This window comes from Manacus candei, unplaced genomic scaffold, assembly GCF_025592945.1.
Source record: "Manacus candei isolate 608988 ecotype Guabito, Panama unplaced genomic scaffold, ASM2559294v1 h1tg000076l, whole genome shotgun sequence".
Classification (NCBI taxonomy): domain Eukaryota; kingdom Metazoa; phylum Chordata; class Aves; order Passeriformes; family Pipridae; genus Manacus; species Manacus candei.
In genome coordinates, this window is record NW_026138124.1 from 3,501,967 (window position 1) to 3,514,314 (window position 12,348).

At 55.8% G+C, this 12,348-nt stretch overlaps 1 protein-coding gene across 1 annotated transcript in view; it reads right to left on the reverse strand.

Annotated features, from left to right (window-relative positions):
• Positions 1-2,605: 2,605 nt before the first annotated feature.
• The window catches only part of BAZ1B (bromodomain adjacent to zinc finger domain 1B), a 42,891-nt gene continuing 33,148 nt past the window's right edge, over positions 2,606-12,348 (reverse strand). The window contains exons 15-19 of the mRNA XM_051809195.1: positions 11,080-11,227; positions 9,313-9,431; positions 6,979-7,127; positions 5,250-5,353; positions 2,606-4,722 (exon numbers count right to left, since the gene is read on the reverse strand). Coding sequence (XP_051665155.1) covers positions 4,356-4,722; positions 5,250-5,353; positions 6,979-7,127; positions 9,313-9,431; positions 11,080-11,227 — 887 coding nt within the window. The 3' untranslated portion in view covers positions 2,606-4,355. The remainder of the gene's footprint in view (positions 4,723-5,249; positions 5,354-6,978; positions 7,128-9,312; positions 9,432-11,079; positions 11,228-12,348) is intronic.

Below are 12,348 nucleotides of genomic sequence, written 5' to 3' on the forward strand. Positions count from 1 at the left end.
CCCGCTGCCCACCCCAACAGCCCTCACCCTCTGCCCCAGTGATGCCCCTGGGGCTCAGACTGCCAGGCTGCAGCTGGAGGAGGGGGGCAAGAACCACCCTGGAGCCAGAGCGGGGGCAGGGGCTGGGTTTGGGGCCCCTCACCCAGGGCTTTGAGCTGCCACCACGCCAGGATTGATGTGGCAAACAAGTGCCTTTAATCTGCCCCCACCACTCCCAGGGTGCCAGGATGGTGGGAGAAGCTGAGCTGAGCTGAGCAAAGCCTTTGCCACCCCCGGAGGCTGAGGTGTGAAGGAGCCCCTAGTGCCCCTGTGGTGTTGGTGGGGGAGACATCTGTCTTGTCACACCTGTTTTGGGTACCCCTGGCTGTGCTGGTGGGCACCCAGCCCCTTCCCTGAGTGATGGTGGTGCCAGGGCAGGGACTGGAGGGGCTGCAGCCTCTGGGGCTCCCCCGAGTGCCACGGGAGGGTTTGTTTGGGCAGAGAGAAGGGCCATGACCTGGGGCAGGAGAGTCAATATTGGCTGCGGGACAGGCTCCAAAGTCCAGCCAGGGCACGGGCTGGGTGGGGGCTGCCCGGGGAGGGGGCACAGGGCCACGGCCCCGTGTCAGGGATTCAGCCCATGTGCCACTGTCCCCCCCGGCTGCTGAGGCCGGAGCCAGCTCGGTGCACCTTTGGCTCACACGCCAGGCACACGGCCCGGCGCTTGTGCCCGCCCGGCGGCACCCCTGGGGACAGGCTGCCCTTGAGCACCCGGCGCCTGCCAAGGAGCCGCTGCCTCTGGAGCGTTTGCCCAGATAACCCGGCCCAAGGGGCCCCCGCTATCGGGCACCAGTGGGGCCGCCGGCGCCCACCGCCACCCGCTATCGGCCCCGGCAGTCCCGCTGGCTCCACCAGAGCCTGCCAGCCCCAAAAGCTGGGCACGGCCAGGCTACAGCTCCACAGAGCCTGCTCCAGGGAAGGGCTCTGTCCCGGGGACACCGCTGGCTCCTTGTCACAGCCACTTTCAACCCCGTGCTGGGGAGGCTCAGCCTCCCTCCCTATGCCCCACCCCAAGCTCATCCCTGCTTTCCTCTCCATCATCCTCGGGGCAGCCCCAAAGGGCACCAAACGCCCGGCTGGAGTGAAGCCCCTCTGCAGGGGGCAGGTGGGGCTCAGCACTGCCCTGGACCTGCAGGGCAGCCCCCGGCTTGGGCTGGGCCAGGCCGGGCCGGGCCGGGCCGGGCCGGGCTGGGCTGGCTGCAGAAGCTGGGATGGGATGGCTACAGAGGCTGAGTTGGCACTGCCACTGGATGGGAATGGGCTTGGGATACCCCCAGTCCTGGTCCAGTTCTGCATGAAGTGGAACCTCGTGCTTCAGCACTCTCTGAGCCATGGGAGTTATCCCCCATCACATGGACAGACACTCCCTCCAGGTTTGAGTAGCAGAAGGAAAGCTGCTGTGCTCTGGGAATATGCTAAAAACCCCATTACCCAGACTATTAATTAAGAATTAAATCATGAGGAAGCCCGGGGGGCCAAGCTCAGGCCTCCTCTTCCCGAGGCCCTGTGGGAACTCCAGCAATCACAGGGGTTTGTCACAGGCAGCCCCTGGGACAGGGCTGTAGCGGGGCCAGGGACTGTCCCCCAGCCCCTGCTGCCCTGCCAGGTGTGGGGACAGCTATTTATAGCCCCACACAGGACACCGATGCCATGGAGGGGCTGCTATAAAAAGCAAGTCTCCAAAAGGTCTCGGAGCAGATGCTGGTGAGAGATCTCCATGTTGAGGCCTGGAAACGTCCCAGCTGGAGTCACACTCGGATTCACCCAGGTCCTGTTGCACGGCCAGCAAAGCCAAACCAGCTCCCATGGACAGGGGATGAGGCTTCTCCAGGAAAAACAGCATCTGTCCATTGCCAAAAGCCTTCAAGCCCTCAAACCCATCGGGACTTCCCTTCCCAGCAGCACTGGGCCTGGCTGCAGCACTGCCAGGTTGGATCCTGAGCAAGGAGGATGAGGACACCCATGAACCCATCCCTCTCCTGGGCAGTGTGGCACTGGCAGAAACAGGCAAAGCCTTGGCCAAACCCTTTGTGTCACAGCTGTGGGCTGTCAGCAGCCCTGGGCCACCACCACCCCAGCCAGGCTGCCCTGGGACACAGCAGGAACGGTCCTTGGTGCCAGCATGGCTGTGGTTGCAAAACAAACACCCCAACACAAGGGAAGAGATGTTGGAGGCAGCCAGGTCATGCTGGGGCCAAAGAGCAGAGACACCCCAGCGCCCCATGGCTCCCTCCAGGAGTACCCAGTGCCACCCTGCATGGAGCAGGAGGACAAGTGTCACACTGGCAGCCTGCAGGGGGACAAGGGACCCACGGGGGTGGCCACCACAAGGACTGTTCCCCTGTCCAGAGGCAGGCAGAGCATAGCCCTGTCCCTGGTCCCTGGGGTGGGGGACAACACACAAGGCCACACCAGCAGTGCTGGAAGCTGACCCGCTCTTCCCTTGCTCCACAGCTCCATTCTCCCTCCAGAAATGTGTGATGGAGGCTCTAGGAAGGCAGAGGTGAGACATCCCAGAGAGTCCCACACCAACACCAGGACCCGCAAAGGACTCGCACGTGCCACGTTTACAAACACAAGTACATAATGTTTATTCTTAAGTTTCCAATTTATTACAAGTACAGCCCTTGGCAGAAACCCCCTCCCCCCAAATGACACTGATTTTTTTAAAAAACGTACAGTTCCAAAGGTCCCACCGTGTGGGACCTGCAGGAAATGTTCTCTAGGAAACAGGACAAAACAGCCTCTGAAGGGACGTGCGAGATACAAACGTCAGTGCTATTCCGTGGGGCAGGGAGTGAGGCTGGGGAGAGGGAAGGGGCTGGAAACCTGCCTCATCTGCAGCCATTGACAGCCCAGAACTGAAACAAATACCTGTTAAAAAAAAAAAAAAACAAACAAAAAACCCCCAACCCTAAAAAGTTCACAAAACTAGGCTGCAATTCTAGGCTGCAGTTTGTAATCGATGGTTCTTTTCTTCTCAAATCCCAGGAGCTGCAACAGGTGCTTTTGCTTTTCTGTGACAAAACCAGCACTGAGCAGCCCTGTGGCCCATTTGTTCCAAATCGAACATTTCTGGGATAAAAAGCCCTGATTGTATGATCCAAACCTGTCATGATGGAGAGGGGATGAGAAAAGGTTCCTTAGGGAAAAGTCAGCATCTGGGGTGACAGGAGCCAGTGCTGGGCCGTGGCACAGGATTGGGCTGACCAGGGGAGCACAAGGGAGGGTGTTACTACAAAACATGGTGAGAGCGTGGCTGAGAGGGACTGGGACTCCCCTCCCCAACAATTCCCCTGCTGTAACTCCTGCTACTGGTAGGAAAATGAGTTTTAAAGAGGGGGAAAATATAAAGCAAACACGATTTTATATAAACTGTACATGTGCCAAAGCAAGACAAGGGTATCTTACAGGTGTTCTTTGTACAAGATCACAGCTAGAAACAAGCCACTTTCAACTAGAAAATTAATTTAAAAAGTTACACAGCACATGTTTCTGCTGCTCCCCTGGCCCCAGAGCTCCCTCTAGGCTGTGCAGACACCCCCACCCTCCAGTTTGCTGCTGGCACTTGGGGCATCCAAAGGGCTGCGTGACCGTGGGCGGCTCCAGGTGAGCAGGGAGACTCCTCCTGGTATGTACAGCTGAGCTCAGAGCCCTCCTCGGAGTGAGACCTCCAGGGATTGCTCCCCGAGGAGAGGGGGAAGCAGGAGCACCTCGGAGCAGTTGGGATGCTGGTGAAAGCCGGCTGGCCGGACACGTAAGTGCTCGCTCGCCCCACGCAGCCCCGGCACCGGGGCTCGGCATTAACACCATATAAATATATACATACAAGCCCGAGCAGCCCATTGGCCTGATGGCACCCAGTCCTTCCGTGGAGCAACATGATCCCTCCCTGCTGGGCTCCCAGCACTGGCAGCACACAGTCCCACTGTGCTCCGGCTGCTGGCGGAGGGGAGGAAGCGGCTCATTCCCAGGAAGCCGACGGCGCCCGAGCTGGAGTAGGCTTGGTGCTCCCCTGCCCAGCCAGGCTTGGCTGGGCCCTCCCCTTGCCCTCCCCACCTTCCCCTCCTGGCAGGACAGACTCGTGAAGAGCTTTGTGGATTTTGCAGGAAGCAGTAAGTCATCTCTGCTCAATGGATGACCAAATACTTGAGGAAATTGCAGAAAAATTAAAACTAGGACGGGCCAAAGGGAAGGCTGGATTAATAGAGAAGTGCCTGCTGCTTCCCAGCTCCCTCCAGACAACCCATCCTGCTGCCCAGCAGCACCAGAAGGCCTGCTCCAGCTCTGGCTCTCCCCTTAAGTCTCCCCATCCCTCATTTCTTCCTTTTCCGCCCCCGGGAATGTTCAAGGGGCTCTGACTCACTGTCCCCTTCCTGCTCCTCCAGTCCCTGGCCCCTGACAGAGAGCTGCTTGCGTTTCCTGCGCACATACGTGTGGCCTGGTAGGTGTTTGTGCACCATGTCAATCAAACACTGCTCTGTCTTCTCCAGGCAGGACAGTACGTGACTCCCGTTCTGGTTGTAGCGCTCGGCGTTGGAGAACACCTGCTTCATGTCGGACAGGAACTCCTGCACGGAGCGGTAGTTGCCACAGGAGCACTTGCTCTGCATAGTCTGGAAGTCCATGGGGTTGCTGATGACCTCAAAGTAGTCTTCAGCTTCCTCCGTGGTCACTGGCTCCCTGCCGAAGGAAGGGCCACAGGGATAGGAGGGGAATGCCAGCTCCGGCCACGCAGTGCCGGGCTGCAGAGGAAGGGGGTCCTCCCACTCCTTCACCTGCACCCCCACAGTGCTGCAACAAGCCCAAGCAGCACCTCAACAGCCCCACAGACATAATAGCCCCATGGCACAGTGATGGGAAGGACAGGAGCCCCAGGAGCTGGTCCAGGCACAGGGTAGGTCCATAAACTCCCTCAGCGCTCCAAAAATCCTGGGGGCTGTGGAGAGCACCCACCCTGCCAACTTCGGCCCCCTGCCCAGCACCCTCTGCTCCACCACCTCAGAAGGGCCCCGTGTCTTCAGTCCAGCCAAAGACTAAGAACATGGTGGTTTCTTCTGGAGCAGCTCCTTCCCAGCCATAACTTGCTTTTGGAATCCCAAGTCTCCCAAGTGGATCTGGCAGGACTGTGGCATGACCAGCCCACATCCCCACACTGCCTGTGGCCAGTCCTGCCTGCGGGGGAGGAGGAGGAGGCCACCTGCCCTCACCTGAAGGGCCAGCTGAAGCGGTACTTGATCAGCTTGCCCAGGATTTCCTCACACTTCTGCAGCTCGAGGCTCTGGCGACGTGCCGTCCTCTTCGTCTGAAGGACCTGCCCACACAAAGGATGCTGTAAAAGGAGGGAACCACTACAGGCTTTGGAGTTCAGCAAACAGCTCTGAGGTCAAAGGAGCCAGTTCTTAGCACAGGAAGGACATTTCTTCCCTATGAGGGTGGTGAGGCCCTGGCACAGGTTGCCCAGAGAAGCTGTGGCTGCCCCACCCCTGGAAGTGTCCAAGACCAGGTTGGAGCAACCTGGGATAGTGGAAGGTGTCCTTGCCCAGGGCAAGGGGTTGGAACAAGCTGAGCTTTAAGGTGCCTTACAATCCAGGCCATTCTATGGTTATGCAGTTTGAGTTCCAGGATGGGAGTCCCATCCATGAGCTTGGGGGGGAACAGCTCACAAGCAGCCTGGCTTTCCTCCAGGGACAGGAGGCTTTTTCAAGGTAAGTTCAAAGACAACATGGTCTCAACAAGCAGCCAAAAAATAAATGTCAGCAAATGGAGAGTGTGAATTCCCTGTCCCTCCTTTCTCCAAGGCAGCACCCGAGGCAGAGGGAGAAGCACTTGTGCTGCCGTTCTGCCACGGCAGAGCTGACTGTGCCATTTCAGATCCCAGGGAGCAGCTGGTGCCCAGAGCACTGCTGTCTCTGCAAGGCTCAGCACAAGGTCAGCCCGGGGACCTGCCACAGATCACCCCCAGCACAGGGACATCCCCTCAGCTCTAAGGGCACAGCTCATGGAATGTTGCCACTGAGGGGATGCAGGATGATGGGAAGGCTCCACAACACAGAGCACTCAGTATCCTGACCCAGCTCTGGCCTCTTTCCAGGGCAAATGGTAAGTCCTAGCAGAGTCCTCTACCCCAAGCCAGTATGCTGTCAGGGCTGTTCCAGAAAGATTTTCTCCACTGAAATATCCCTGTGGCAGCCCATGCTGGGCTTGCTGGCTTAGTTGCCCTCCAGTCTGACACAGCCCACAAGCCACTCCACAGCCAGCATGAGCAGCAGTGAGCCCATAGACCATGAGGAAGGAGAGTGACAGGACACACCAGCACTAGTGCTGGCCAGAGGACAGATGGCAGATCTGCAGGGGGCTGTGACGTGGCCGTGGGGCTGGAGTAACCTCATGTATCCCCCGTGGTGTGTCCCTCCCCAGGGACAGACACTGCAGCTCCCCCCGCCCAGCACGCACAGACTGCTCTGTGCAGGAGCGTATGGTTTTATTCTTTAAATGTCAAGTGAAACCTAAACCAGCCAAATTATGTCCTGGAGGTTGGGGAGTGACCATACGGACAACAACTGTCAGAAGACGGCCAAGGCTGGGGAGCAAGGGTCCAGCATTGCTGGCATTCCCTGGCCATCCAGGACCCCTCAGTCCCCCACCTCTCCACGGAGACATATGGATACTATTTAAAACCCTTTAACAAGCTGCAGGCTGCCTGCTACTCAAGGGGACAATGTGTGAAAGCGGCTGGGGAGGGATGCCTGGCATATCTGTGCTCCGTTTGCACCGGGCCCTTAAGGATATGCCTCCTTTGTTAACCCGCCCCAGCCCAACCCGGGCTTCCACTAGGATTCAGGGTATTTCTCTGGGAAGGGGAGGGAGGAAGCGTGCCACCTGTTGGGTTTGTAACTCATGAAGTGAGTGGCCTCTGGGGAGCAATTTGGCTCTTACCAGCTCATCGATGTCTGCGCCGTTGACAGGTGCCGTGCGCTGCCGGGGTCCCCGGGCTGGGTTCAGTGCCTGCTTCTTCCTCTGGTGCCTTCCCTGCCTCAAGGAGTACATGGAGCCCTGCTTGCCCCGGGCTGCCCTCCTGGGTCTCACTGGAATAGATAAGTAGAGGGCTTAGAGCATCTGGGAGCAGAAACCACCAGCCCTCTACCCCCCGTGCCAGGCTGAGCCTCGCTCACGGTGACCCCCAAGACACCCGGTCTCACGCCAGCTGTGCTCTCACACTCTCTCCATTGGGCATCACCTCCTGCCCAAGGAAGCCATGACAGGCAACAACCTGCTGCTAAAGGGTGCTCACACACAGCAGATCCTCAAGCAGGGAGACCTGGGAGCTCCCGGATTGTCCGCTGCGGGGTCCTGACGAATCTCCCCCTGCAGAGCCAAGTACTGAGACCCCGACATGTCACTTGAGGGAGTGTCAGGGAAGCAATGCAAGGACAGACAGTTGTTTCAAACAGAAATACAACATCTCCTCTGAAAGCACCAGGAGCAGAAACTTGGAGTTTCCCCAGTTTTTGGGGATGGGTGGTTTTCCAAGCGTTTCCAAGTGGCCCACACGGTGGGATAAGCCAGTTGCTAAGCCCCCCTGAAAAGGGAGCTGTGTGTTGGGGGAGTGTCAAGTTACCGCAGCCGGGAGCTGCTCCACGTGCTGCAAGTGGGAAACAATGGGATTTTATTCCCCAAGACCAGGGCTGCTGCATTATATCCCACAAAAAGGCACTTGCCCGTGCGAGCCTGCCTGTCAGAGCTCCACACCGGCGGTGTTGACGCACTCCCTTGTCTTAAGTTTCTCCCTGTGTATCGGGAGAACGCGTTGGCCTTCCCAAGTCAAACCCGTCCCACCTGGTCCCAAGTCCTGGAGCAGGCTGGATCCAGCAGGCTGGATCCCTCAGCTGCAGGCTGGGATGCAGCCCCGTGCCATAAATCACGGTGCCGGCCCCCCGTGCGAGGCGTGTGGCGGGGCCGCGGGGCGTCCGCCCGCTGTCACTGCGCTTGTGTGTCAAGCGCGCGGCACGTGCTGAATGTCTGACAATCCGACATTCTACGTTAGATCCCCCAGGATAAACGCCACCAGGATTAATGGGACTTCTCTATTAAAACAAAAGTTTTCCACGGTGACCTTTCCATGTTAATGCTCTTTAAAGCCAGGGGGTTGCATTTAGCACTTTATTTTTAGTGACTGTAGCCCTCTTTTGCTATTGTTTGGAAACCTTGGCTCAGCTCCTGCCTTGGCCATGCAACACAGGCTGAACACACTCCAAGTGTGGACATGGATACGCCGCAGGACAAGCAGCGTGCATAGCTGGGGTACCAGTGAGCCTCCCTGAAACCAGAATAAAGCAAGGGAATCAAGACTTAGGCCTGGATGGAAACCCTCAAAAGAACATGGGATAATCCTCTGGGTCCCAATCTCTGGATTCCATCTGCCCCTGGTTAAGACAACCTGCAGTTAATGTTATGTCAGTCAAGGGCAGTTTGACAGAAGGCAAATGCTGGCAGTGTGCCCTTCCCAGATTGAGCTTTTCAGTGCAGCAAGTTGCCCAACTGAGACTGAATCTAATTCTCCTAAAACCAAAGTGGATACACAACTAAAGATGTTTAAGTGGAGAAGCAGCCATTGAGGAGTCTAGAAATCCCTCTTTTATTCCACTTAGCTGCTCAGGAATGCTCCAGTAACACATCCCGAGTGGTCTCTGTAGGCGACCAAAGGGTGCTGGTGGCCCAGGCCACACTACACCTGGAGCACTGTGCCTTCCCACTGGAATGGGCAGAGGAAGTGTTAGTCCTGTTTCAAAATGCCTCCTTGCCAAATCACTGCACCTCAAGGGGCTATGAGCTGGTGGGAAGAAGAAAAGCAAGGAGAGAGGGCTGTGGTTAGAGCTCCATAAACATTTATAACTGTTTCCAGTGTACCAACAAATCCTGTAGGCACAGGGACTGCCAATCCCAGGAACTGCTGGTGCTGCTGCCCCCACTGCAGCCTCTGCTGATCCCTCCCAGCCCCTGGAATGGTGTCATCAGTGTCCCCAGGGAGTGACTGGGCAGCAAGTGAGAGCTTGCAGCAGTTTCAATCTTTGCTAGTGCTGACCCCATCACAAAGGGCCAAGGGTTCACTGCAGCTCCACAGGTAACCACAGCCTTCCCCTGGGACATCTCCCACTGTTTCACCTGCTTTGTGTGAGGAAAAGCACAAGTCCCAGATAGGATCAATACTTTGTACACTGAAGGCAGAAGGTTAATATTTTCTGTTAGTTCCCTGCATGGTCAAAGCCTTACATTTCAGTCCAGCAACTTCATAATCTTCTTCCTCCTCCTCTTCCTCCTCAGCATCTGGTTCATCAGAAGCTTCCTCACCTTCTTCACCTTCATCTTCAGCAGAATCCTCTGCATAGCTCCTAGAATAAGGCAGGTAAACATGTCTGTGGCACCAGAACGTGGGCATCAGCAGCCCTGGGCCCCCAGTGCTGTTTGTGCTGTACAACAAACACCAGTTTGGCCCAAAGCAGTGCAGAGTTGTAGCTACAACTCAAAGGGAACTCCCCAGGCTGAATATCTGGGCTGAACCCCCCCCAACAGCTGGATTTGGGTATTTTTTGGTGTTCCAGGCACTGTGACCACATGACAGTGCATTTTAAGACTGGGACTGCTGTGGAATTATTCTTCCTTGAGAGGATGAGCTCCTGTTTTACCCAGGTCTGCAGGCCTGGCCTAAGGAGTTTCAACAGGGGGGCTTTTTCCTGCTGGAATATTTTCCCTATACTATTGGAAACAGATTGTTTTCCCTACACTATAGGAAACAGATCCATGAGCAGAGGGTCAGGCTTCTCACGTGCCAAAAGTCACCCGACCTCCTTGCCCAGCCCATTCCAGCTTCTCACCTGGGTCTATTCCATTAAAAACCAGGAAAAAACCCAGCATGCACAGGCAAAAGGGGACTCAGGCAAAGCTGCTGTGGGAGTCTCAGTCCTCTGGAGAAAGAGGATTTTGAGCAACAAAAGGAATAAACTCCCACAGCACAGGGAGGTAAAAGAACTCCCAGGGTAACATTCTTTTCCTGCCTCAGCCAGGAGGAAAAGAGTAGAAAGCAGGTAACAGGACAGGTGTTCTCCACCTGATGGCTCTGGTCCAGGAGTTGAACAGCTTGCAGGTGACTCTGCCACATCAAAGTAACCATGATCTCAGGCCAGAACAGCTGCCTTTAAGCCCTGTCATTTCTGTACAAGCCTGAGGAACTCTTACACAGTCTCCAGGGAGTAAGTAATACTCTTAAGGCCATACACCACCTGCACAGTACAGGCTGGCACACACCTCTGTTGTGCTGCTGCTCTGCCAGGGAGGCTCTGTTGGCTGTTCTCTGTCAGGTGTCACTCGACAGCCTCACCTCTCTGACACACAGGGAGATGCAGCACACAACAGACACTGTAAAATTCTTAACTTCCAGCCTGTAGTTCAAAAAACACTCCAACCCCTTGCTGTCAAGGGGCAACTACTCACTTCTGCTGAACAGAACAACTTTGATTCCTCCTCAAATCACGTTCTCTCTGTTGCACTATAAGGTGTTACTGTCTTGTTTGGGTTTATCAGGTCCAGAAAACCATCAGAGTGGCATTTTGTAGCCTGATTTGTAGCAGTAGAGGAGGGGTTGAGCTGCAGCCTGGAGTAATGTCTGCTCTAACTTACAAGAACACCCCAGTAACTCAACCCAGGGGCCCACAGCGTTACGAACTCCATGAAAAACCAACCCAACCAGCTGCTCAAAGGAAACAACAGCCCTCAGTGCAGCTGAATTTAGTGGGTGTTTTGTGCATGTTTTCACTGCCAAACACAAGTTATTTATTAAAACTCCTGAAGCTGTCATGGCTCAGTACCACACAGGTGTTCTGAACATACAGCCTGAAAAAAAAAATCGCTTTTCTATCGTTCCAGTGCCGTTTTAACTGGGCGATTTCAAACCTTTCCAAGGGGCTCTGCTTTGGGCTGGTTGGGGTCTCGTGGAAGCAGGGCTGGGCCTGTGCAGTGGTGAAGGGCAGGAGGGTCACTCACCTGCCCCGTGAGCTGCGCCGGGCGGTGGAAGGTTGGCACGCCGGGCACTGCCACTCCCCGTCCGGGATCTCGTAGAGCGCCGGCCGCAGGCAGAACAGGTGGAAGGCCTTGTTACACTCATCACACAGGATCAGCTTGTCATCCTCACCTAGGAGAGGGCAGCTCACTTGTAACGAGGGCCACTGCCCTGCTCAACCTGAGGCAGAAGCTGCTGGAGGGCTGGACTAAGCAAGAGCAAGATGCAGAGTCCCCTCTGAGGGCAGCGACCCTTCCTCTGGTGGCCTTTCTCAGGGACCCTTCCTTCTCCATCCCACCACGGCAGTGGAAACCAGCAGTGTTTAAAACCAAACAGAACCGATGCAAAGTCCCCTGCCCTGCAAAGGTTTCATTGAGGCAAAGGTAGAAACCTGCCAAAGAGGTTCCACCCAGCCAAACACAGGGAAAGAGAAGTTTGCTGCAAAGATGCCCCAGAGCTCTAAGAAGCTCTAAAGGCAGCTATTCTTGTTCTAGCCTCAATCTGGTTAACCTGCACAGTATCTTCTTTCTACTCAGGGTAGCAAGCCTACACACAAAATCAGTATGCAGCAGGACTAGTCTCTCTGTGCTTCCCACCGATGCAGGGAAACAGGGAGACAGTCCCACGCCAGCTTTCATTTACTGAAGAGGAAAAAATAGCAAGTGCAGAGAGCTTGCCAGCACATCTCTTTAACTTCCCAGTTCCTAAATTCTGTGAAACTACCACATCAGTCTCAGCTGAGATCTCCCCTTACTTCTTCCTAGAATTTCCTCTCAACAGCAGGTGGACAGTGTTGCCAGCGGTTTGGAATATCCTTAAGGCTCCACAGTGAAGGAGGATGTTGCACCAATTCAGCCCTTATTTCTTTGAAGAGGTGGATGGCAAAGCCTTTTGGTAAACAAAAGTGGCCCAGCACTCCCCCAAGCTCTGCTGCCCTCATTTCCCACTAGTTTTAGCAAACAGAAAGTGAGACAAAAAGCACGTGGGGAGGCAGAATGTACCACCAGGCTCTTTCCTCCAGGCTCCCATCCAACAGGAGAGGTTATAGCAGAACAAATACCAGCACCCTGTCACTGCTGACACCTCGTCCACTTCCCCTCCACCCGAAAGACTCTAAAGCCCTTCACATCCTACAGAGCACACAGAGAAAGTGGTCCCTTGTCACCTGTTTGGTGACTTCCTCAGCTCATTGAGCAGCTCTGCTCCCACTGTGCCCTGGGAGCAGCATCATCCCACCTTGCTTTTCCCATAAT